Below are 25,463 nucleotides of genomic sequence, written 5' to 3'. Positions count from 1 at the left end.
ATCATGAGCTAATCAACCACAGGGGACAGGTGGGGTACAAATGTGTTCCTAGATCACTGTGTTTGTCTCTTCCTTTGGGTTGTAACAGTTGAGAGACATTCCTTTCAGATAATGTACCTGCTATTAAATGCAGATTCTATTCCGGACCACTAAATAGACCTGTCATTTTGTGAATTTAGTGCCACCCAAAAGCCCTGGTGATGTGTTCAGATTAGAGCCCACAATGCCAGGAGTTAACATGGCATCTGGACCTCGCCATGCCAGAAGTTCAAAATGGCAGCTGACTTGTCTCTTGCTGTAATATTAAAGTGGATGTTGATGTAATAATGTCAGGATCAGAGTAAAGCGTCCAGATTGGAATTACGATTTCAACCACCTAATGTTGGTAGCTAAACAAATGGACATTGTATTTTTTATCTCTACAACCCTGTGTAAAACTGATTAAACTGATACGACCAAACTATTTCTTTACCAGATACTGATATAAGCTAATGTCATTCTGGCTAAAAAAAGGCTTAGAGTAATATCCAAAGATAAAGGTGATATCATAGAGGCTCTCTGCCATGAGTCTCCATTCACCACTAAATACTTTAGTGGTTGTTAGCCTGTAGCATCACAGACATCTATCTGTACTTTATATCACCTACTGTACTCTCCTCTGTCAATACCCTTGTTGTTACCACCTCCTTTACTCCTCCTTTACTCCTCCTCCTCCTCCTCCTCCTCCTTAATTCACCTCTCATTGCCATCTACCTCCTCCCTCATCATAACTTTACCTCCCTTTGGTTCCCTCCTCTATCCACGTCCCCCATCTCTGCCCTGACATCATGGTCCCAGAGGAACGCTGTGATGGTAACGAGCCTTGATTCAGCAACATGACTCCAACCCCACCCCTTCTGCACTATCATTGAGTCAGCCTCTCTCTCCCTCAAGTGTTCTTACTTTCTATTTTTCTCCCTCTCTGCACCCTGTACCCCTGCCCACCCCTCCATTGAGTCAGCTTCTCTCTCTCCATGGCCCCAGTGCCAGCCTTACAAGTTCCAACTGCTCTCCCTCCATCCCCCTCCCTCCCTCTTTTCTTTCTTTCTTTTTCTTCCTTCTACCTTTCTACCCCCCCCCCCTGCTCTCTCTCTGCTGAAAGCTCCCCTGCCTCCAGCTGGCTCCAGGGCTCAGACTGCTCCCAACATGAATCTGAAAACAAGCGTTTCCCAAGTGGGCCAGGCTCTCATTTCACTGATGTATGTTTGGTACCAATGCTGCAGTGTACTGCAGTGTACTAAAATGAATATGTATCCATGTTGTGTGTCATTTGAGCACTATCCTCATTTTGTTAATGGCTTTGATTACCTCAGTTAAATGCTAGGCATTTCTAGAGTTGCATTTTTCGACTTTATTGCAAAATGCCAAACATCATCAAAGAGCAAGATCTACAATAACAGAGACACAGGTCAGACTGTTATTCAGGTAGGTTGTAAAATGGTGATACTTAAAAGAAGAAATATAGTCTGCCAAGGCCTTATGCATATATAGAAATGCTGATGGAAAACAGTAGATATTTCAATGTCTATGTCCAATGCAATTATCATTAATGCTTTGCTTAGTAAATTATTCATAAACTCATTTAAGCGATTAACCTCTGATCAATAGATGTGTTTACTTATTCTTCAAAGTCTAATCTCCTAGAAGGTGGAGGTAGACATAATTCAGGAACACAATGTGGTTTAGGAATAGCCCTCTCAATGGAAAAACACTACAGTTGGTTATCACCACCCTACTCCACACAGAGACTATCAGTCCTGCCATGTCATAGAAAGGGGGGGGGGGGGGTAATATTGAGCTAATAGGACAGGAACACCAGGGTGATACCCCTGGCTGGCTATCGCCTATCTGGGGCTCTGATAGTGCAGGAGGGTGATGGGCTTGAGGGAAGCTTTGGCCTCATCCTCAATAACCTGAGGGCATAGGGTGACCACAGTCACTCCTCAAAATAAGGCCACTATATTTAGTGTTCAAGTCTTGATATTGAGGTGTTTAAGCATGACATGGAGTTACAAGGGCAAAACAGACCTGGAAATAAATTATAGAGCACATACAGTGCCTTGCGAAAGTATTCGGCCCCCTTGAACTTTGCGACCTTTTGCCACATTTCAGGCTTCCAACATAAATATATAAAACTGTATTTTTTTGTGAAGAATCAACAACAAGTGGGACACAATCATGAAGTGGAACGACATTTATTGGATATTTCAAACTTTCTTAACAAATCAAAAACTGAAAAAATGGGCGTGCAAAATTATTCAGCCCCTTTACTTTCAGTGCAGCAAACTCTCTCCAGAAGTTCAGTGAAGATCTCTGAATGATCCAATGTTGACCTAAATGACTAATGATGATAAATACAATCCACCTGTGTGTAATCAAGTCTCCGTATAAATGCACCTGCACTGTGATAGTCTCAGAGGTCCGTTAAAAGCGCAGAGAGCATCATGAAGAACAAGGAACACACCAGGCAGGTCCGAGATACTGTTGGGAAGAAGTTTAAAACCGGATTTGGATACAAAAAGATTTCCCAAGCTTTAAACATCCCAAGGAGCACTGTGCAAGCGATAATATTGAAATGGAAGGAGTATCAGACCACTGCAAATCTACCAAGACCTGGCCGTCCCTCTAAACTTTCAGCTCATACAAGGAGAAGACTGATCAGAGATGCAGCCAAGAGGCCCATGATCACTCTGGATGAACTGCAGAGATCTACAGCTGAGGTGGGAGACTCTGTCCATAGGACAACAATCAGTCGTATATTGCACAAATCTGGCCTTTATGGAAGAGTGGCAAGAAGAAAGCAATTTCTTAAAGATATCCATAAAAAGTGTTGTTTAAAGTTTGCCACAAGCCACCTGGGAGACACACCAAACATGTGGAAGAAGGTGCTCTGGTCAGATGAAACCAAAATTGAACTTTTTGGCAACAATGCAAAACGTTATGTTTGGCGTAAAAGCAACACAGCTCATCACCCTGACCACACCATCCCCACTGTCAAACATGGTGGTAGCAGCATCATGGTTTGGGCCTGCTTTTCTTCAGCAGGGACAGGGAAGATGGTTAAAATTGATGGGAAGATGGATGGAGCCAAATACAGGACCATTCTGGAAGAAAACCTGATGGAGTCTGCAAAAGACCTGAGACTGGGATGGAGATTTGTCTTCCAACAAGACAATGATCCAAAACATAAAGCAAAATCTACAATGGAATAGTTCAAAAATAAACATATCCAGGTGTTAGAATGGCAAAGTCAAAGTCCAGACCTGAATCCAATCAAATCCAATCAAATTTTATTTGTCACATACACATGGTTAGCAGATGTTAATGCGAGTGTAGCGAAATGCTTGTGCTTCTAGTTCCGACAATGCAGTAATAACCAACAAGTAATCTAACTAACAATTCCTAAACTACTGTCTTATACACAGTGTAAGGGGATATAGAATATGTACATAAGGATATATGAATGAGTGATGGTACAGAGCAGCATAGGCAAGATACAGTAGATGGTATCGAGTACAGTATATACATATGAGATAAGTATGTCAACAAAGTGGCATAGTTCAAGTGGCTAGTGATACATGTATTACATAAGGATGCAGTCGATGATATAGAGTACAGTATATACATATGCATATGAGATGAATAATGTAGGGTAAGTAACATTATATAAGGTAGCATTGTATAAAGTGGCTAGTGATATATTTACATAATTTCCCATCAATTGCCATTATTAAAGTGGCTGGAGTTGAGTCAGTGTCAGTGTGTTGGCAGCAGCCACTCAATGTTATTGGTGGCTGTTCAACAGTCTGATGGCCTTGAGATAGAAGCTGTTTTTCAGTCTCTCGGTCCCAGCTTTGATGCACCTGTACTGACCTCGCCTTCTGGATGATAGCGGGGTGAACAGGCAGTGGCTCGGGTGGTTAATGTCCTTGATGATCTTTATGGCCTTCCTGTAACATCGGGTGGTGTAGGTGTCCTGGAGGGCAGGTAGTTTGCCCCCGCTGATGCGTTGTGCAGACCTCACTACCCTCTGGAGAGCCTTACGGTTGAGGGCGGAGCAGTTGCCGTCTGTGGAGAATCTGTGGAAAGAACTGAAAACTGCTGTTCACAAATGCTCTCCATCCAACCTCACTGAGCTCGAGCTGTTTTGCAAGGAGGAATGGGAGGAATGGGAAAAAATTTCAGTCTCTCGATGTGCAAAACTGATAGAGACATACCCCAAGCGACTTACAGCTGTAATCGCAGCAGAAGGTGGCGCTACAAAGTATTATCTTAAGGGGGCTGAATAATTTTGCACGCCCAATTTTTCAGTTTTTGATTTGTTAAAAAAGTTTGAAATATCCAATAAATGTTGTTCCACTTCATGATTGTGTCCCACTTGTTGTTGATTTTTCACAAAAAAATACAGTTTTATATCTTTATGTTTGAAGCCTGAAATGTGGCAAAAGGTCACAAAGTTCAAGGGGGCCGAATACTTTTGCAAGGCACTGTAACTGCTTAACCACTGACGCTCACGCCCATTGAAAACGTGGTCATAGAAACATTTCTACCCCCTTTCCCGTTCTAAGCTAAAAAGATAGCAAGCCAAGCTAACCTGCAGAGCGCAGATCAGCTGTTGGAACTGGTGGAACTGGTGGAAGGTTAACAGGTGGCTTTGGATGTCCTGCAACGTGGACAACCACAGAAGGCTGAACCCTCCAAAAGGGTGGAGGACCACGTTGGGACCCCAGCCAAGGATGGGGGGACACCAACATCCAGCTCCCCGAGACGATGCCCCATCCTGAACCTGGACAGCAGGAAGTGCTACGAGCGTGGCGAGCTGGGACACATCGCTGGAACTGTCCAAACCTCGATGTCCCGGTACCTTCCACCTCAGCCAGTGAGGTAACCACCGGTCATCCCTGTGGCTTGCTGATGGCATGCTGGGCTGAGGAGAGTGGTCCTTCCCCTGTTACCCCGGTAAGAGCCAATGGAAAGAACACCATGACACTTTTGGACTCCGGGAAAATGGTGACCCTGATCTGACCTGACTTCACCCACTCCCTGAACCTGACTGACACCATGGCCATCACATGCATACACAGTGAGACCAAGGACTATCCTACCACACTCCTCCACCTACAGACCACAAAGGGACAACACACAGGGCCTGTGGGAGTTGTCCCGAAACTGCTTGTGCCGGTCCTTATTGGGAGGGATTTCCCGATGTTCCACCAACTGTGGACCAGTATGTCCGGAGACGTGGGGAACCAGAAGGGTGGAGTAAGCCAGAGAGGTGGGAGAGACCCCGGAAGGAGGGATGCCCGAACCCCTCTCGGAGGGTGACTCGGGTGAAGCAAGACTGGAGGAAGGTGTGGCGAGTTTGGAAGACATGTCCCGATGGACCATGAGGTGGCGCCAGAACCCACCTCTCTAACGGGCCAGTTCGGCCCGTCCCAATTGAAGGATCCCAGCCTGGCTAGCGCTCTCCAGCAGGTGACCATGGTGGATGGAAAGCCCATAGAGGGAGTAAGTCATATCACCAACCCCCATTTTTCTATAAAGACGAATGACGAATGTATGGAGTTGTTGTTGGTGTCCCGTCCCTTTGAACAACCTGTCCTGCAGTTGGCGCACTCCCTCCTTCTTGGGGCTCACCTTGGGGGGGAGAAGACCTTAGACCGGATCAAGGCACGATTTTCCTGTCCGAGTGTGAAGAGAGCAGTGGAGGATTACTGTTGCAGTTCCCCGTAGTACCAGCAGGTGGTGCCAAATCCACACTTTCGCAGCCCCTTAATTCCCTTCCAATTATTTCAGTCCCTTTCAGCAGGCTCGCAATTGACCTGGTAGGACCTCTACCCAAGAGCAACTGATGGCACCAATAGATCCGGCTGATTCTGGACTATGCCACCAGGTACCCGGAAGCCATTCCCCCATGCACCATGGCCACCAAGGGAATCGCACATGCTGTTATCCCGAGTGGGCATTCCCGATGAGATATTAACCGACCAGGGAACCCCATTCATGTTGTGAATAATGAAGGATCTCTGCAAAGTGATTAAAATAACCCAGCTGTACACCTCAGTGTATCACCCTCAGACCGATGGGTTGGTGGAAAGATTAAATCAAACCCTGAAGCAGATGCTAAAGAGGGTGATGGAGGCGAACAGAAAGAATTGGGACCAGCTGCTACCCTACCTGATGTTTTCGATGTGAGAAGTGCCCCAAGCTTCAACAGGGTTCTCTCCCTTTGAACTCCTATATGGGAGACAACCTTGAGGACTGCTGGACGTGCCTAAAGAAGCCTGGGAACAGCAACCGTTGCCCCATCGAACCATGATGGAACACATGGAAGACATGAGAGATCGGATGGCAACCCTGTGGACCCTGGTACGGGAGCACATGCTGGAGGCCCAGGAGACTCAAGCACAGGTGTACAGCAAAGGGGCACAACGAAGAGACTTCCAGCCAGGAGACAAAGTGTTGGTGTTTGTCCCTTCCTCAGAATGTTCGTTTTTGGCTCTATGGAATGGGTCATACGAAGTCATTGAGAAGGTGGGTGAAGTTAACTATATGGTCAGATAGCCGGGATGTAGGCATCTGACCCAGATTTACCATGTGAATATGTTAAAGAAATGTAATGAGCATTATGTACTATATTCTATTTCCCCGAAGAAGGCTACCACAGAGACCAAGCCGGCGGAGGTGGAGCTGGGGGAGCAGCTGAGTCAAGCATAGAAGCAGGAGCTGCCGGAGCCAGGATGTGTTCTCCAGTGAACCAGAACACACCGATCTGGTACAGCACAGCATCATCACAGAACCCGTGAAAACCAGAAGCAAAGAGAGAGGCCGTCAGGACCGAGGTAAATATGATGTTGGGAGCTGATATTATCAAAGAGTTGAATAGTGAGTGGTGCAGCCACATAGTATTGGTGCCGGACGGGTCCATTCGCTTCTGTAATGATTTCTCGACCTGACGAAGGGTTATTGGCAGATGCCCTTAGCTCCTGCGGCGAAGGGAGAATACTGCTTTTGCCACCCCTGCCATGCTGTTCCACTACAAGAAGCTGCCCTTTGGGTTGCATGGGGCCCTGGCCACCTTCCAGAGGTGGATGGACTGGATTTTACATGGCTTCCTACCTAGATGATATTGTGATCCGTGGGAGACACATCTAAACCCAGTGAGCGCGGTATTGCAGACCTTGTGGGGGGCGGGGCTAACAGCTAACCCAAGGACATGTCGGCTCCAGCCTGCGGAAGGGTGAGTACCTGGGGTATACGATCGGGAGGGGATGTGTCAAAAACCCAGGTGAGGAAAGTGGAGGTGATTCGGACTGGCCCTCCCCCTCCCCAAGAAGCAGGTATGCACGTATGTGGGGTTGATTAGTTACTACCGGAGATTTATTCCTCACATTGGCTCCCTAGCCAGCCCCCAAACAGGTCTGACCAGGAGCCGTCTGTCTGCCCAAGTGAGGTGGAAGCCAGTGGAGAGAGGCTAGCACTGGAGAAATATGATCATATAGGTGTCGTGTCTCTATTATGGTTATGAGATTAGATGACATGCTATTTTCAATTTGATTACCTAACGTTTAATTGATTACGCGATTGAATTAAACCATGCAACAAATAGACCATTAATAACCTGGGGCACCATGGAAGAGTTAGATTTTATAGAGCGGCTATCTCCCAAATCCACTCTTAAAGATCTGAAGATCTTTTATATCAATAGCAGTCAATCATGAATCATTCTTTACCTAATATCAGTCTCGTTCTGAAAAGTTGTAAAATCCTAGTCTGCACAAACCCAGCCTTTACTATGAATCATCCATACACATATTGGCTCAAATATTTATTTACTAACTAATTAAACAATTACAGAATAACGAATACATAATAACATTATACAGTAAATACCATCCCTAGTGGACTAAACAAAAACAGTTTGGTTATTACACAATAGATTCAGAGAGAAGAGAAGGGGGGTTTGGAAGGAAGACTAAGGAACATGGGTCTCTATCGGACCTGGAAAACTATTCTCACATAAATATATATGCCGCTAACGAACGCTCATTCAGAAAAGCAGTGCGTTATATTTTCATGAAGCTGGCTTCGATAGTTGAACTGGTGATGTGAGGCTCTGGTTTGCCCAGTCGATGTCGCCATCAACCTTTGTGGAATCTTTCGGGACATCGTCTGAGAGGTTCACCTCACTCTGGAGATGCTTCCGCATCGGTCAGTGTTCTCGTACTAGATTTCCGCATATGTTCAGCTGCAGTCTGATCAGTCGTTAGGTGATCAATAGTTCACACCATTTCACGTGTGGAGCAAGCTCTCACTGTAACGCTCGTCGTCGTAAGGAAGAGTGGACCAAAGCGCAGTGTGGAAAGTGTTCATGATCTTTATTGTCAAGAATCATTCAAACAAAAATAACAAATACAAAAACGAAAGCAAACAGTTTCGTCAGGCACAGATACTAAACGGAAAACAACACCCCACACAACCCAAATGGAAAATGACAACTTATATATGATCCCCAATCAGAGACAACGATTGTTATCTTTTCAAAAGTATTCTTATACTTTGTTAGACATTTTATCCCACATTCAAATGCAAGGCTCATAACTGAGGAACCTGTATAAACAGAGTTAGGGTAATGTGGCTGTATTGTCTTTCATGAGGTCACAAACATGAAACAAAACGGACCGGGTTGTAGCTGGCTTCTCCACCGACCGTTTACACATTCTCTAAATTAGGAACAATGTTTAATAACCCAATTCAGGGAGGTAGGAGGATTTGGCGGGGGAGTTCCTTTGTTCTACTGTGACCCTCTCTCTCCCATACTGCATGGCCAGGGAGAGAGGAGTCTCTGCACGGAATTGATGACGTGGTTGTTAAAGTCATAAAACTGCCCCCTCCTAACAAGAGGGGGGGGGTTCACATCTCTGCTAGAGGGCTAGCGTCCTCTTCAAACAATATTTACAAAAATGCTATTGTTATGCTGTGTAAATAAATACAACATCACTGCAGTCACAGAAATCCAATAGGCAACAACTGAGTTCATAGATGTTTCAAGCTACCTACACATGTCATAGCCACCTCTCTCTAAGCACTGAGCCAAACATCATGTCAGCCGTGGTCCTTTACCATACCTTTAGCCAATATTTGGACAAACTGGGAACTGGGACTACCTCATCCCCAGTCCTTAGAGGCAGTGGGATATTTTACTTGGTCCTACTGACTCTGACATACCATGCTGTGTGCGCGTGTGTGAAGAGCCAATGAAAATGGGTCATCTCCAGCCACAGCACATATAGCCATGCTTGAGTGATCCTGAAAGGGGAATCTTTCTCTCTCGTCTCGCAGGGATATGCTTCTTATAGATCAGCTGCTGTGTGTGTGTTCTTGCTTGTGTAGTGATACTATATATATCCCATTTAGCAGACGCTTTTGTCCAAAGCGACTTACAAGTCGGCTGGGGCCACTACTTTTACATATGGGTGGCCCCAGCGGGAATCGAACCCAATCGAACCCACGACGCTTGGCGTTGCAAGCGCCATGCTCTACCGACTGAGCCACACAGGACATACTAGAGAATACCTCTTCACTGTGGTAGCCCTGCAGGGGAACCACAGACCAATAACCACCCCTTGTGTTCTCCTTCATGCTACCAGTTGGCTGGCCTCTGTTTATTACTATACACGCTTAGAAATAAGAGTTATTTGGCCATCCCCATAGGAGAACCCCAGAGCCACCATGCAGTTAACCCTTATTGTGTGTGTGTGTGTGTGTGTGTGTGTGTGTGTGTGTGTGTGTGTGTGTGTGTGTGTGTGTGTGTGTGTGTGTGTGTGTGTGTGTGTGTGTGTGTGTGTGTGTGTGTGTGTGTGTGTGTGTGTGTGTGGTGGGTGGGTGGGTGGGTGGGTGCGCTTGTGTGTGTGTGTGTGCGTGCATGTGTGTGCCTCTGTTTCATCTCTAGGCTATAGAGCCACCATGCAGTTAGTGTCTCAGAACATGAAGTCAGATAACCTCCATTTTATTGTGCCAATGGGATTTATGCTGAACAAAAATATAAATGCAACATGCAACAATTTCAAAGATTTTACAGAGTTTCACTTCATAGAAGGAAATCAGTCAATTGGAATACATTTATTCGGCACTAATCTATGAATTTCACATGACTGGGCAGGGGTGCATAGGCCCATCCACTTGGGAGCCAGATCCACCCACTGGTGAGCCAGCCCCAGCCAATCAGAATGAGCTTTTCCCCACAAAAGGGCTTTATTACAGACAGACTCCTCAGCAACCCCTTCCCCCTCCGCAGACTATCCCGCAGGTGAAGTAGCCGGATGAGGAAGTCCTTGACTGGCATGGTTACACATGGTCTGTGTGACGCCACTTGGATGTACTGCCAAATTCTCTTAAATGATGTTTGAGGCAGCTGAAGGTAGCGAAATTAACATTAAATTCTCTGGCAACAGCTCTGGTGGACATTCCTGCAGTCAGAATGCCAATTGCACGCGCCCTCAAAACTTGAGACATCTGTGGCATTGTGTTGTGTGACAAAACTGCACATTTTCCAGTGGCCTTTTATTGCCCATAGCTTCTTGATATGCCACACCTATCAGGTGGATGGATTATCAAATCAAATCAAATTTGATTCATCACATTCGCCGAATACAACAATATCTTACAGTGAAATGCTTACTTATGAGCCCGTAACCAACAATGCAGTTTGAAAAAAATAAGAATAAGAGATAAAAGTAACACGTAATTCAAGAGCAGCAGTAAAATAAAAATGCGATACTATTTACAGGGGGGTACCGATACAGAGTCAATGCGGGGGCATGGTTAGTTGAGGAAGTATGTACATGTAGGTAGAGTTATTAAAGTGACTATGCATAGATGACAACAGAGAGTAGCAGTGGCGTGAAGAGGGGGAAGGGGGGCAATGCAAATTGTCTGGGTAGCCATTTGATTGGATGTTCAAGAGTCTTATGGCTTGGGGGTAGAAGCCTCTTGGACCTAGACTTGGCGCTCCGGTACCGCTTACTGTGTGGTAGCCGTGAGAACAGTCCATGGCTAGCATGGCTGGAGTTTTTGACAATTTTTAGGGCCTTCCTCTGACACCGCCTGGTATAGAGGTCCTGGATGGCAGGAATCTTGGCCCCAGTGATGTACTGGGCCGTCCCCACTACCCTCTGTAGTGCCTTGCGGTTGGAGGCTGAGAAGTTGCTATTATCTTGGAAAAGTGGAAATTCTCACTAACAGGGATGTGAACAAATATGTGTACAACATTTTTGAGAAATAAGCTTTTTGTGCGCATGGAACATTTCTGGGAACTTTAATTTCAGCTCATGAAAAATTGCCAGCACTTACACTGTCGAGGAAACTAGAGGAACCCTTATGTTGCCAGACAGCAACAAAGTCCTGTTGTACAGAATTTGTTTTGCAAATGACCGTCTGCATAGTGGACCTAACCTAGTTAAAGAATTTCCATGGTAAGCATAATGTTTTTATCGTATTTGTAAAAAGAATTGGGCCTCTAACATAGATTATTGGGATTAATTGAAACATGGATTAATCTGATAATTTTGGTTGACCCACAAAGTTACATTTTTGTTGTTTTGGTACGTAGATGAGCAACAACCATAAACTGCTTTAATCTGGTAAACACTTGACCCCTCAAAAAAACACATGGGGCTTTATGGAGAGAGAGAGACTCACTGCCTCATCCAGTCCCCAAATCCCCTGTCACATCTGCACATACTGATGTCAGCTAGACACTGATGTGACTTTGTCTCTGTCTTTGTCCTGTGGCGGAATAGAGGACCAGACCAATCAGTGGGGGAGACCAGAGCTGGCAGGTTGGGAGGGGGAGAATCGCAGGCAGGCAGGCGGTCTGCACCATCTGCTCATTCTGTTCTCCAGGGCACAGACGAGGCACCCCAATCCTAAACCATATCAACAGGAGCACAATGCAGCAGGTCCTTAATTATTTTATGTATGCTTTATTAAACCAGGGAACTCACATTGTGATTGAAATCTCTTGTTGATTGAGGTGCAAAATAGACTCATCTATTCTCATACTATGCTTGTTAATTGTACAAATAACATGGCATGGTGATTTGTTTTGATGGATGGCAATGTGAAATTGATCAACAGATTGTGCATGATAATGTAAGCTCTTGCTTTGTCACAGACAGGGGACAAATATACATTATCCATGGGTATATCCAGTTCAAATGATGAGGGCATATCAGAGAGGTTTAGGTGACTCAGCGATTATAGATAGACAATATAAATGGGTAGCAGGCTGAACTACAGCAATCAATGAACACTGACTTCACTGGCCTGGAAAGGGAGAGCAGGATCCATAATCTCTGTACAGTCCCACAAACTCTGGAAACATTTCACACAGTGCTACGACAATAACAAAAGCTTTGTGTTAAAAATGCCTAATTGATGTATGTTTTAGTTATTTTTTGTTGTTATATCTATAGTTCATTTTATCCTGACCAAATTACAATCATTGCATTCAACTAAAGTATGTAAAACTGATATAGAACTTCATTGGTTAAATTGTGAGCTAGAACCGAAGTGACACAAACGAAGAAAAAGCAAACTAAATATAAACCAAGGAAAGTTTAAAATATTCAGAGAGCTCGATATCACACAGCCTGAACAAAAGCAATGCCTCTTTAATGTCTGTGCTATTGTTTTTATTTGCCATCAGGAGAGAATCAAGCTAAAAATACCATGAAATGACATGGTTTGTCATTTCACATTGATTGAAGTTACATTTTTCCTCAATCCCAACACTAGTGTTTACATAACCCCCTTCTGTATGTCAAATACAGGGGAATTGAGTGGATCTTTCCCATGAATTGTATAGCTAGCTACTGGTGCATGTAGGAAGGACTGTCCAAAGGCTGATACTGTATGTGGCTTAGCTAGTAAGAGCATGCATGGTGCTGGCAATGGCAAGGTCATAGGTTCAATTTCTGCAGAGGTCAGATACATACTAAATGGACAACTGACATAATGGGAGACAGAAGACATTGTTCCACTGACCACCATTATTAATAATTAGTCCTCATCGTTCAATCCTAATGAACTCAAGCATGTTTGCACCTAGCCGCGTCATATGTAGCAGCGTCCTCAGAACATGCGCAGACCAGCTGGCTGGAGTGTTTACGGAAATATTCAATCTGTCACTATCCCAATCTGCTGTCCCCATGTGCTTCAAGATGTCCATTATTGTTCCTATACCCAAGAAAGCAAAGGTAACTGAACTAAATGACTATCGCCCCGTAGCACTGACTTCTGTCATCATGAAGGGCTTTGAGAGGCTAGTTAAGGATCATATCACCTCTACTTTACCTGACACCCCAGACCCACTTCAATTTGCATACCGCCCCAGTAGATCCACAGATGATGCAATCGCCATTACACTCCACACTGCCCTATCGCATCTGGACAAGAGGAATACCTATGTAAGAATGATGTTCATTGGCTATAGCTCAGCCTTCAACAGCATCGCACCCTCCAAGCTCACCATTAAGCTTGGGGCCCTGGATCTGAACCCCGCCCTGTTCAACTGGGTCCTGGACTTCCTTATGGGCCCCACCCCCCTCCCCCAGGTGTTGACGGTAGGAAACAACACCTCCACTACACTGTCCTCAACACAGGTGCCTCACAAGGGTGAATGCTTTGCCCCCTCCTGTACTCCCTGTTCACCCACGACTGTGTGACCAAGCACACCTTCAAATCAATCATCAGGTTTGCAGATGACACAAGAGTAGTAGGCCTGATTACCAACCATGATGAGACAGACTACAGGAAGGAGGTGAGGGCCCCTGACGGAGTGGTGCCAGGAAAATAACCCCTCCCTTAATGTCAACTAAACGAAGGAGCTGATTGTGGAATTCAAGAGACAGAGAGAGCACACCCCTATTCACATCGACGAGACCGCAGTGGAGAAGGTGAAAAGCTTCAAGTTCCTCTGTGTACACATCACTGACAATTTGAAATGGTCCACCCACACAGCCAGTGTGGTTAAGAAGGCGCAACTGCGCCTCTTCAACCTCAGGAGGCTGAAGAAATTTGGCTGGGCCCCTAAGACCCTCACAAACTTTTACAGATGTACAATTGAAAGTATCCTGTCGGGCTGTATCACCGCCTGGTATGGCAACTGCACCGCCCCACAACCACACAGCTCTCCAGAGGATGGTGCGGTCTGCCCAACACATCACCGGGGGCACACTGCCTGCCCTCCAGGACACCTACAACATCCGATGTCACAGGAAGGCCAAATCATCAAGGATATCAACCACCTGAGTTGCATCAAAGCTGGGACCAAGAGACTGAAAAACAGCTTCTATCTCAAGGCCATCAGAATGTTAAATAGTCATCAATAGCCGTCTACCACAGGGTTACTGAACCCTGCACCTTCGATGCTGCTGCCCTATGTACATAGACATGGAATCACTAGTCACTTTCCATGGAACACTTGTCACTTTTAATAATGTTTACATACTGGTGTACTCATTTCATAGGTATATACATAACTGTATTCTACTGTATTTTAGTCAATGCCACTCAGACATCGCTCATCCTAATATTTATGTATTTCTTTATTCCATTATTTTACTTTTAGATTTGTGTGTATTGTTGTGAATTGTTAGTTACTACTGCACTGCTGGAGTTAGGAACACAAGCGTTTTTCTACACCCTCAAGAACATCTGCTAAATATTTGTATGTGACCAATAAAATGTGATTTGATTTGATGATGGATGATGGTAGCTGTGGGTAGACAATGAGGAAGGGGGGTGTAACTCATCTTGCCTGAAGTGGACCACCATATGGTGACATGAAAGGATGGCAAACATGGTGCCAAGCAGAAATGAGACTAGTAAATCCTCCAACTATACAGAATATGGGATAAGTAAGAGACTTATGTGACAGTAAAGAAAGAAAACCTACAATGTAGGTTATAGGCTATGCAGCTCCTGTGTGCTACCTTTAATTTATTTTACATCTTTTTTCAGCACGGGACTTATCATGTGACAGCTATTTTCTTCCTCCCTTTATCTTCCCTTTCTCTTTCCTTCTCCATCTTCTGCCTCCCCTCGTCTCCCTCTCTTCCTGAAAAAACACCTTTCTTAAGAGATAAGAGTTTGTAGACTGTGAAGTCTATGGTGCGCTAGCCTAGTTATAGAGAACAAAAATAAAGCCTTTAGAGATTTCTTATAGTCTCAGTGTTGGAGTCCTGGGGTGTGACATTACCTAACAAATAGACAGGCAGAAGCTGACTTCCTTCAGGATTGGGGATGTAGCCCTCTCAAGTCCTCTAATAACAATACAATAAATTATGTTGATAAATGATGCATAACTGCAGCTTTCTGGCTCTGGAGGAAACATGGGTCATTCCATGGATCCTCTGCAGTCATGGCTCTTTGTGTGATTAAAAAAATATATATACATAAATTTGATTTTTAAAAATGTATTTATGTATCCTTTATTTAACTAGGCAAGTCAGTTAAGAACAAATACCCCGGCCAAACCCTAACCCGGACAACCCTGGGCCAATTGTGCGGCACCCTATGTGACTCCCAATCACGGCCGGTTGTGATACAGCCTGGAATCGAACCAGGTCTGTAGTGCCTCCTCTAGCATTGAGATGCAGTGCCTTTAGACTCCTGTGCCACTTGGGAGCCCAAATAGCACAGACAACGTGATAAAAACGCTATTTCATCCAATAAATCGTATAGCTACCCTTCAGTCAGTCTACTATGGCCAATACACAGATGAAGGCAAAGGCAGTCCTCGATAGTTCACGGTCAAGAACGTGCATCTGGTTAGTTGGAGCCATACATTGAAGACTTATGTAATCATCACACTTTATTCAAGGTCTGTAAAGCCCTTAAATGCAGGTCAAGGACACACGTTTGACATTTCATCCCCAAAATTCACATATTTTCGATGAATAAAATGGAAACAATAAATGTATATATTCCACTAAATACATTCAACGTTCATTATTCATTACCAAAGTAATTAAATGTTATGGAGACGCTCGTCTTGTCTGTGCTGATGTCTAGAAATCCCAAAAACTACAACTACCAAGAGTGCGGAGAGAGGAGTAAACAGCCAATAGAATTGCAGAATTGGCATTGACGACACATTTGGGGCTTTTTATGCGCGAACTGGCCATGCTCGAGCAGAAAATTCGCGGCTAAAGTCTGGCTGCTGAGGAGGAGTTGGTTTCACTGTTTGTGAAGGTGGGTGGCACGTTACTCTGTTGCGTAGTTAACGTTATCCCTACAAAATATATGATTTAAAGATTGGAATGTTCTAGCTAATCTTGCCTGATATGTATTTTTTTTTTTAAACGAGTTGGTCTAGTGGTGATAAAATGGGTTACCTCTCGGCTTCAATATTGGCTAAACGCCACGGTTGCCCTCTTTTTTTTTTTGTACGTTAACTAACAACCAACCTAGCTAATTTCATGTCTTTCGAAATAGTTTGACTGCTCTAGTGAAAATGGAATGTAATTGTAACAAAAAAGTGGATGGATGGCTGGTTAGCTGCTATAGTGCCGTGGTACTGTAACGTTAGTCATCTTTTGATTGTTCTGTTGCCTTCAGACAGTGACAAGTTGTTTGTCTTGACATTACATATTGGGTAGGGATGCACACTTGATAGTGCGTGGTGCAAATTACTTTCTATTGATTACACGACGTAACTAGCTAGTAACAAGTCATTCTGCATTTACTATAATAATACACAGGTCATTGAAATTTTAAATTAGCTAATTTGATTTACTTTGAGCCATTCATTGATGCATTTCGATGTAAGCATTTTGTTTGCAGGGTATTTTGAAAAACAGACGCTGTTGCCATCCATATTTGAAGTTTTCCGTCGCCACTAACAATTTTAAGGTTATTGAGGTTTCAATGATTGTTCGCTGAACGTTCAGGTTAAAAATCAGTTTACCAGTCGTTCAAACACGTTGAACTTGATAAGCGGGGCATCGTGCAAGTCGCAAAGCGGGCTGAGCTGTTGGAGCACGCGCCCCTCTTTGTTTGCAGCTGCTCACGTTGACGTTCATTGCAACCAAACAAAAGCGGCTTTCTTGTGCCGTTACCTAATATTTTGGGACCAAAACAAGTTTGGTGACCCTGAAACGTTCTCGTCTCTGTATTTAGAATTTGTCATATTTTGATTGCTGCAGGTGCCCCCCCCCCCTTATCCAATATAATGAATTTGGGTTAAGTGCATAATGAGCTAGCTACATGGGAACACTTTATACGTTCTTACATAAGTTGATATTTATCATTGAGCTCTTGACGAACCTCCGCATCTTTGTCTGACTTTGGCAGCACCACTTTACCAGTCAAATTCCAGTACATACTCATGTATTTAACGAATAACGGCGATTATGATTATTTTTGCTTTTGAATGGTTCAAGTATTATACTTAGGTGCTCTCGAACTTTTGCCCCCCCCCCCCCCCTGTGTTTTTTAGCTAGTGAACTACACGCACAAACAGGTGCACCGTTTTTGCAGCTTGTGTTCTGCTGACTGCCTCTATATTCAGAGATTAGTCTTGTTGGCTTCCGTTGTATATTATAGCTGCCAAATATCTTTTGTAGCTCCCCAATGACATTTTCAACCCCCTGAAATGTTGGTAAGCTTTAGCCTTTTGTTCTGAGACACAGCCTGTTTATTCATCAACATGCATCCCTGCAACTGAGGCTGTAGCCTGGCATTGAAAGGGCCTCGCCCATCTACAGTAGGGTATTCTTGACTTCGTTAAATCTAGTGTACATGCTAGACGGTAGTGCCGACAAAATACCCGTATTGCGATTTTGTTTTCATGGCAAAAATAAGAACGTGAAGCCTAACTATTTGGTATTTAAAAAAAAAACGTGTAAAATGTGCTTCAGTTGGGAAAATAAATGTCTGGATGACAACATAATGTTTGATTCCTCGTTTCGTTTCCTTGCCACGATACTAATGAATATTGATACTGGTATCTTCCTGGCCCTACCAATGTTTCAATGTGCCATATAGCTAGCTGTGAATGAATGACACGTTTTTTTTTATAGGGCGGTGGTTGCAGTGTTGAACATGACCGAAGGATGTCCCCACTGAGTGGGTCATGTTTTGCTTTTCGCAGCTCTGTTTAGTTAGACCGCGCTGTATTCAGGTGGAACACTATCACACTAGAGGGTGCTAGTGCTCTGTTGATTCAGGCACCTTGTGAAGATGGAGATTTCATCCTGTCTGCAGGGAGTGGGTGGAGCTGGTTCTTCATGTTCAAGGACATACTAATGCATTTTTAAAGGTTTATTACGTGTGCTTGTTGGTGTCTAGGCTGGGTTACTGTAAAATCACTGACAACTGATTTCAAAGGGGCTTTATTAAATAAATGTGATACTAATTGATACATTTTCTTCCTTACAGGTACATTGACTCTGTCCACTGCTGAAATGGCCTCTTCCTGCGGAGGCAAGTTGTTTTAAAAGCTGAAAATAATCACAATCTGTCCACTCTTATCTTAGTGACCAGGTGGAAGCCAGTCTAATGAGCTTCCACCATATGTTTTTCACCAGTCATGTCTTCCCATCAGTCCAGATGAGAGGAATATATATATATATATATATATTTTTTACAGGGAGCCTTAAATAAATGTCTAGCGGCGCAATTCTGTCTGTACTAGAGGTCAACCGATTATGATTTTTCAACAATTATTGGAGGACCAAAAAAGCAGATACTGATTAATTGGCCAATTTTTAAAATGTATTTTATTTATAATAATGACAATTACAACAATACTGAATGAACACTTATTTTAACTTAATATAATACATCAATAAAATCAATTTAGCCTCAAATAAATAATGAAACGTGTTCAATTTAGTTTAAATAATGCAAAAACAAAGTTTTGGGCGTGCAATATGTGCTAATGTTTCAGTTCCTTGCTCAGAACATGAGAACATATGAAAGCTGGTGGTTCCTTTTAACATGAGTCTTCAATATTCCCAGGTAAGAAGTTTTAGGTAGTTATTATAGGACTTTCTCTCTACCATTTGTATTTCATTAACCTTTGACTATTGACTTTTCTTATAGGCACTTTAGTTTTGCCAGTGTAACAGTATAGCTTCTGTCCCTCTCCTCGCTCCTCCCTGGGCTCGAACCAGGAACACAACAACAGCCACCATCGAAGCAGCATTACCCATGCAGAGCAAGGGGAACAACTACTAGAAGGCTCAGAGCGAGTGACGTTTGAAAAGCTATTAGCGCATGCTAACTAGCTAGCCATTTCACTTCGGTTACACCAGCCTCATCTCGGGAGTTGATAGGCTTGAAGTCATATACAGCGCAATGCTCTGACGCACAACGAAGAGCTGCTGGCAAAATGCATGAATGTGCTGTTTGAATGAATATTTACGCGCCAGCATCTGCCTACCACCGCTCAGTCAGATGCTTGTATGCTCAGTCAGATTATATGCAACGCAGGACACACTAGATAATATCTAGTAATATCATCAACCATGTGTAGTTAACTAGTGATTATGATTGATTTGTTTTTTAAAATATAAGTTTAACTAGCTAGCAACTTATCTTGGCTTACGGCATTCGCGTAACATGCTCCTTGTGGAGTGCAACGAGAGGCAGGTCGTTATTGCGTTGGACTAGTTAACTGTAAGGTTGCAAGATTGGATCCCCCGAGCTGACAAGGTGAAATCTGTCGTTCTGCCCCTGAACGAGGCAGTTAACCCACCGTTCCTAGTCCGTCATTGAAAATAAGAACGTGTTCTTAACTGACTTGCCTAGTTAAATAAAGGTGTAAAAAAATGTATATTAAAAAATCGGCAAAATCGGTGTCCAAAAATACTGATTTCCGATTGTTATGAAAACTTGTAATCGGCCATTCCGATTAATCGGTCGACCTCTAGTCTGTACCCCCCCTTCTCTGAATTGTTCGTATCCCTGTCCTGAGTCCTCTTCCCTTGTTTGGAAGGATTTGTATTTCTGTTTGCACACAGACAAGTTCCCCATTATCATAGAAACCGCCATGTTGATGTACTTGTTTCAGTAACTGAAATGCATAATTTGTCCCATCCAGATATTCTGGTTAAGGAGATTGACAAACGTGCGTCTGGCCAGGCGTTCGAGGTGATCCTAGGAGCTCCAGCTCCAGACGCCAAGGGAGAGTTCCCCCTTTCTCCCCCCAAGAAGAAGGACCTGTCTCTGGAGGAGATCCAGAGGAAACTAGAGGCTGCAGAAGAGAGGAGGAAGGTAGGTTGTGCTCCAGTTAGATGCTACACTGAACTCTATGCCTATGGAGATGCTCTTGAGCCAAAAGGGGTCCCCTAAAAGGAAATATATTGTCCAGAAATTACCTTTTTTGACAAAGGGTCATCTACCCTCACCCATGAATAGTAGTGTATATTGTTAGGTAAAAACAAAAGGGTATCACAGAACTTGGGTGAAACATTTATGATTGACTGTTAGTTTTTCCATCTACCTGCCAATGACAGGTGGACTAAAGTTAATTTCCCACCCTGCTTAGAATGCTGATACAATATTTATTGCCACTCTTACCATTTGCTACTAATTTTAATGAGATTTGATCTAAACATTTCTGCAGAGGGACAAGACTGAGCTCTGATAATGGGTTTTGATCAGCCAGGGAAGTAAAAGTGCAACAAATGCCTCTATTTTAAAGAGGACACTATGAATAAAAAATACTGGCGTTTTTGGTACAGCCAGCTAGTGCAAAAATATTGCATTGTCTACGATATGCTTTATCGTCAAATTATGAGTTGTTACTTTATTAATTGCTTTATCAATTTTATCCTTTTTGGACCCCCAAAGATGCAGGATCACAAATACGACTACAATATCCTGACGTAACTAGCTTTTTTTATTTATTTTCTTCCCACCATCGCTAGTATTCATTAAAATATTTTGCCTTGTTGCCCTGACAAGCCTCTATGATGGGGATCAACTAGATTCAGTGTTTATTTTGTTTTGATAGGCTGGAAATTGATAGAATCTCAAATGGCTGTGATTGACTGAAACCTAAATCCTTTCATTCATTGCTTACATTTGTGTATCTCTGTGGGGAATACTTCGGGACAGATTTGCCAAATGTTTAAACTCCTTGGCGCTGGTGGTCTTATGTCCTGCCCTCCAGAACTTGGTGTGGGCGAATCACCTGTGGCTGCAGCCAGTTGGGGAACCCTGCTCTGTATTATTAAAATGTTTTGTAGTTGGATGTCTGAATCACACTCCTCTCTTGTGCCATCCTCCAGTCCCATGAAGCGGAGGTTCTGAAACACCTCGCTGAGAAGCGGGAGCATGAGAAGGAGGTGCAAAGGAAAGCCATGGAGGAGAACAACAACTTCAGCAAAATAGCTGAGGAGAAGCTTAACCAGAAGATGGAGGCTAACAAAGAAAACAAGGAGGCCCTTCAGGCAGCCATGAGTGAGAAGTTCAAGGAGAAGGTATGTGAAACTAACTTTTATTTAACCTGCAGATCTGTCTTGCTGTGATCATCTGACTCGGCTACCAGTCATTTTCAATGAAGGACAACACTGTGGTTCAATATTGCAGGTGACTGCTGACTCCAAATCACCTTGTATCATAAATAATGACTATTTGTAGATCAGTCACAATTTACCCATGATGCATCATGGTGTTGACGCTCTGGAACATGATCAGTGACTTCATGGCCTGAGCCTAGATAGCGACCACAGTAACATTTTCGAAGTTTGTACAAATTTCGACATGGCCGACACCCATTCAGGAGGGTGCGGTTCTTGCTTGCTAGCTTTTGACCTTGGCTAAAAACAGCTGCTGTTAGTAGGACATTAGGGATTTCGTTATTAGAATAATGTTTTTGCGCTAGTACACTTATTGCTGCCATAGGTTATCAAATGTATTTATAAAGCCCTTTTTACATTGGCAGATGTCAGTTTGAGGTCGACCGATTCTGATAAACACCGATTATTAGAGGACCAAAAAAGCAGATTAATCGGCCTATTTATTTGTATTAATGACAATACTGAATTAACACTTAACTTAATATAATACATCAATAAAATCAATTTAGCCTCAAATAAATAATGAAACATGTTCAATTTGGTTTAAATAATGCAAAAACAAAGTGTTGGAGAAAGTAAAAGTGCAAAATGTGCTATGTAAGAAAGCTAACGTTTCAGTTCCAAGCTCAGAACATGAGAACATATGAAAGCTGGTTCCTTTTAACATGAGTCTTCAATATTCCCAGGTAAAAAGTTTTAGGTAGTTATTATAGGACTATTTCCCTTCCCTGTTCTTATAGGCACTTTAGTATTGCCAGTGTAACAGTATAGCTTCCGTCCCTCTCCTCGCTCCTACCTGGGCTCGAACCAGGAACACAACGACAACAGCCACCCTCGATGCAGCATTACCCATGCAGAGCAAGTGGAACAACTACTCCAAGTCTCAGAGCGTGTGAGGTTTGAAACTCTATTAGCGCTCGCTAACTAGCTAGCCATTTCACTTCGGTTACACCAGCCTCATCTCGGGAGTTGATAGGCTTGAAGTCATAAACAGCGCAGTGCTTGACGCAAAACAAAGAACTGCTGGCAAAACGCATGAATGTGCTGTTTGAATGATTGTTTACGCGCCTGCTTCTGCCTACCACCGCTCAGTCAGATACTTAGATGCTTGTATGCTCAGTCAGATTATATGCAACGCAGGACACGCTAGATAATATCTAGTAATATCATCAACCATGTGTAGTTAAGTAGTGCTTATGATTGATTTGTTATTTATAAGTTTAATGCTAGCTAGCAACTTACCTTGGCTTACTGCATTTGCCTAACAGGCCGTCTCTATGTGGAGTGCAATGAGAGAGGCAGGTCGTTATTGCGTTGGACTAGTTAACTGTAAGGGTGCAAAATACCGATATCCTATTGTTATGAAAACTTGAAATCGGCCCTAATTAATCGGCCAGTCCGATTAATCGGTCGACCTCTAGTCATAGTGCTTATCCTAGAGGAATCAGGCCCTGAGGGGTGGCCAGTCCTCCCTCTTCTGCCTGTGCCTTGTGGAGATTATAAGAGTACATGGCCATTAAGGCCTGACTGTACCATCTGGTAGTGGCTGTCTTGACTGCATCAAATTGTTATAAAAAGCTAACAAGCTAAAGTAACAAGAATAATTAAGGCCATTTTGCTGTGCTCTCCGTCCAATGTCTACAACTCCAGTAGTTGAATACCAACATCATTTGGCTATTCGAATAACCATTCCTAAAGGAGACCACTCCAGTGGGTGTATCCAACGCCTTGATCACGTATCTCTGCAAATTAGTTCAGTTGGTTTGGATCAAATTAAACTTTTTTGCCACGTGCGCCGACTACGACAAGTGTAGACTTTACCGTGAAATGCTTACTTACAAGCCCTTAACCAACTGCAGTTCAAGAAGAAAGTATTTACCAAGTAGGCTAAAATAAAAGTAACACTAAGAATAACTAGGATATGTGTGTGTGTGTGGCCACTGGTACCTAGTCAGTGTGCAGGGATACAGACTAGTTTGAGGTAATTTGTACATGAATTTGGGAGACTTGCAGGAAAAAGTGAAGTGTTTTATGATCATTGTTTTTAATTGACTTCACATCAATGGTCAACATGCTGGTCAAGCTTGTGACAAATTGGCAAAGGAATGTATGCATGTATTGTCTGTTAAGAATTTCACTTTTGAAAGATGTCACTTCTCTTTTTTCCCAGGACAAGAAACTGGAAGAGGTGCGTGCTAAGAAGGAAACCAAAGAGGGCGGTGCTGAGACATCAGAAAACTGAACAGTTCAGTCAATGGGGGAATTGTATACTATAGGGTTTTTTACGTATCCAAAGATTGATTTATATTTAGTTGATGGCCAGTATTTTTGTTCACTGCCACCCACTTTATGAAGGAAATTAAGTTCTCCCCGTTTGTGAATTTAGATTCTCTGCTATAAGTGTACTTGCTATAGTTTTACATGTGGATATTGGTCTCCTTGTTGCTTCTATTCCACAGCTGTCTAAATGTTACTAGCCTTTAAATCCTCAATTCCTTTCAAATGGCATTGGAGGACAGGATCCAAGGTAATATCATTATCCCATTAATGAAAAAAGTTAGCAAGGATTTGACCTCTAACTATTTCATGCACAGCCCATTTATTTGGATATGTAGCTTTTGTCATTGCAGCTTCTGACCTAATGAAAAATAGCAGTGTATGTAGTTGTCCTTTAAGGAAGCATGTGCTGTGCATAGGCCCTCGACATGATCTCTCTATTCCATAGTGCCGCTTTGGAACAGTGTCCCCGTGTATCTCACACCTGACTGTTCATAGCACTTATTGATCACTGTTAACATATTGATTGGTTTCACCCTTTTTTCACAGCATCAGGTGTCTTATTGCAGCTTTTGCTGTTCAGAGATCTGCTTGTCTTGTTCTTTAAAGAGCTAGTGCTGATACGGCATCCTGATCCTATTACACTACCCAAAAGTAGTGCACTATATGGAATAGGGTGCCATTTCAGACACCCTAAAACTAATCTTTGTGCCACTGCAGGTTTTATGCATTTGTAAAGTGGAGTTGTGTCTCAAAGCACATGACTTAGTGCTGTTATAGGGCAATGAAGTAACTTTGCCAGACTTTTGAATCATCTAGCATGTTACTGGAAGTGGGTCTACACATGGAATGCAAAAGAGGAACACACTTTGGATTCTTAATAGATGTTACTCGTTGACTTAACTGTTGTACTAAAAAATAAAATTGTTAAATGCCATTCGTGCTTTATTGATTCCTTTGACGCTTCAGTAATTCTTTGAAGACTATCCTTTAACACCTAGCTAGAACAGGTTAAAGATGTGAGGATGAGTTAGCCTGAAATCCAAACTGATGCTCAGTTTTGTTCTGGATTCCATTCTAAGATTTAGTAGCCAGTATTTTCCCATCCCCCTAAGGTTGCGAGTATGTTGGGCTTAATCTTGCACATTGTAAATAATGTTACACTGGGACTAACCAATGAGCCTAGCATTATGATTCACTTGGAAAGCTTGTGATGTCTTCCCAATGGGTTAGGGTTTTTGACTCCTGGTGCCTATTTTACTATGACTGCCTAGGAACAGTGCGTTAACTGCCTGTTCAGGGGCAGAACGACAGATTTGTACCTTGTCAGCTCGGGGATTTGAACTTGCAACCTTTCTTTTGCTAGTCCAACGCTCTAACCACTAGGCTACCCTGCCATCTAGTGGGGTTTGGGACAAGTGCTGATCAGGGACAGTATTCAAACTACTGTTTTTAGTCTGGTTCAGACTGAAGGGTGGTGGTGGGGGGGGGGGGGGGGGGGGGGGGATACGGTTTTGATAGATTTAAGACATTTGCTGTGAATGGGATCAAACT

At 43.3% G+C, this 25,463-nt stretch overlaps 1 protein-coding gene across 2 annotated transcripts; it reads left to right on the top strand.

Annotated features, from left to right (window-relative positions):
* Window positions 1-16,217: 16,217 nt before the first annotated feature.
* LOC135552059 (stathmin-like) lies at window positions 16,218-24,846 on the top strand. Of its 2 annotated transcripts, none has more exons than XM_064983433.1 (5): window positions 16,218-16,296; window positions 18,484-18,528; window positions 20,150-20,322; window positions 21,342-21,533; window positions 22,444-23,794. In XM_064983433.1, the coding sequence occupies exons 2-5, from the start codon at window positions 18,510-18,512 to the stop codon at window positions 22,558-22,560; spliced, it is 501 nt and encodes a 166-aa protein (XP_064839505.1). In that variant the 5' UTR covers window positions 16,218-16,296; window positions 18,484-18,509; the 3' UTR covers window positions 22,561-23,794. The 2 variants fall into 2 exon arrangements, with proteins under 2 accessions (XP_064839505.1, XP_064839506.1); XM_064983434.1 differs by lacking the exon at window positions 22,444-23,794 and adding an exon at window positions 23,803-24,846 and having other exon boundaries at window positions 16,232-16,296.
* Window positions 24,847-25,463: the final 617 nt, after the last annotated feature.

This window comes from Oncorhynchus masou, chromosome 13 (assembly GCF_036934945.1).
Source record: "Oncorhynchus masou masou isolate Uvic2021 chromosome 13, UVic_Omas_1.1, whole genome shotgun sequence".
In the NCBI taxonomy this organism is placed as follows: Eukaryota; Metazoa; Chordata; class Actinopteri; order Salmoniformes; family Salmonidae; genus Oncorhynchus; species Oncorhynchus masou.
This window is presented reverse-complemented; position numbering and strand designations above follow the sequence as displayed.

Excerpts from the sequence above, each read along its gene's own strand:
- LOC135552059 (XM_064983433.1), top strand. Across the intron at positions 20,323-21,341 it reads CTGCAGAAGAGAGGAGGAAG|TCCCATGAAGCGGAGGTTCT; the intron begins GTAGGTTGTGCT and ends GCCATCCTCCAG. Across the intron at positions 21,534-22,443 it reads GTGAGAAGTTCAAGGAGAAG|GAACACAACGACAACAGCCA; the intron begins GTATGTGAAACT and ends GGCTCGAACCAG.